This window comes from Plectropomus leopardus, unplaced genomic scaffold (genome assembly GCF_008729295.1).
Source record: "Plectropomus leopardus isolate mb unplaced genomic scaffold, YSFRI_Pleo_2.0 unplaced_scaffold13779, whole genome shotgun sequence".
Classification (NCBI taxonomy): domain Eukaryota; kingdom Metazoa; phylum Chordata; class Actinopteri; order Perciformes; family Serranidae; genus Plectropomus; species Plectropomus leopardus.
Genome location: NW_024614701.1, coordinates 1 through 1,487, shown reverse-complemented (window position 1 = coordinate 1,487; position 1,487 = coordinate 1). Strand labels below are relative to the sequence as shown.

The 1,487-nt window shown below is 46.6% G+C and overlaps 1 protein-coding gene across 1 annotated transcript; it reads left to right on the top strand.

Moving 5' to 3' along the window:
* Positions 1-559: 559 nt before the first annotated feature.
* On the top strand, positions 560-1,197 carry LOC121964041 (dachshund homolog 1-like; the record flags this gene model as incomplete). Its single annotated transcript, XM_042514270.1, has 3 exons — positions 560-646; positions 731-974; positions 1,110-1,197. Coding segments are annotated over 3 exons (419 nt in total), but the record flags the coding sequence as incomplete, so codon positions are not given.
* Between the last annotated feature and the right edge of the window lie 290 nt (positions 1,198-1,487).

Genomic DNA, 1,487 nt, shown 5'->3' with positions numbered 1-1,487 from the left:
AAGGACATTTGTAGGATTTTGGGACATTTCTCAGATTTTGAACATTTCTGGGACATTAGGAGGTGTGTAGGATTTTGGGACTTTTCTCAGATTTTCGGACATGCTTTAGATTTTAGGACATTTTTAGGATTTCACAACATTTCTATGATTTTAATGCCATTTGTAGGTTTTTTGGGCTTTTTGGACATCTTTCAGATTTTAGGACATTTGTAGGATTTTTGGACATTTCCGGGACTTTAGAAATTCCTTTGGATTTTAAACATGTCTCAGATTTTCGGACTTACTTTCTGAAATAAACTTTCATTTCTAAGATTTTAGGTAATTTCTAGAATTTTAGGAGGTATCTTGGATTTTAGGACATTTCTAAGATTTTTGGACGTTCCTGTGATTATACAAAGCGGTTGGGGGGCCACACAGCACCTTATCAGGGGCCAGATTTGGCCCGCAGGCCATAAGTTGTGTATCACTGCTCGATAAGCTCTTTACGTTGACTAATACACTAAAAAACGTAGAGTTGTGAACTTTCTGAGTAAATTTTGTTGTTGATTTTGTTTTTCAGCAGTGATGGAAAACTGCACAGAGGAGCAGCGAGACGCAGTAAACGAGGAGGAGCTCACGGAGGAGAAAACGCACAGTAACCTCAAAGGTACGCGCCAGACCGCCGTCACGTTTGACACGTTTAAGCCTGAAAAATAGAGACGCAATTACAACCTGAAATTTCACGATGCAGCAATCAACGGAGCGATGGAGGAGACGGCGAGCGGAGGAGAGAAGCTACAGAACGGAGACCGAGGAGGAGGAGGAGGAGGAGGAGGAGGAGGAATCATGGGAGCTGAAGGAGGAGGAGACCTGTCCTCCATCAACGCCATGATGTCAGCAGTGATGTCAGCAGCAGGGACCATCAACGGCGGAGGAGACGCCGAAGCAGAGAGCGGCGTCACCTCGGCCGCCTCCTCCGCGGGGCCGTCCCCCAGGTGAGCGCGCACGATTTAAAGGAACACGCCGTAGTTTTTACCTGTTTGATACGACGCAGCCAGAAAAAATGTGTTTATGAATACCTGATGTTGCCATGACGACATCTGACACCTTTTTTTCTTCTTGGTTTGAAGCCCCTCCCCCAGCAAGTCGCTCACGGCGGCCATGAGAGCCCCGCCCAGCCGCAACGCACGACGCAACCAGGTACACACACACACGCATGCACGGTTTCCTCATTTCCTCCTCTCCTCTCCTTGTTCCCTTTCTTTTCTCCTGCTCTTGTCTCCTTTCACGCCCTTATTCCCCTTCGTTTTCTCTGCTTGTATTGTCTCTTTTCCTCTCCTTGTCTCCTATTTTCGTCTCCTTTCCTGTTTACTTTCTGTGTTTCCTCTCCTTGTCTCCTCTCCTTGTCATGTTTCCTCTCATCTCCTTCTTTCTTCTCTTTGCTTCGTTCCCCTCCTTGTCTCCTCTCCTTGTCTCCCTTTCTTTGTTCCTCTCCTTGTTCCCTTTCT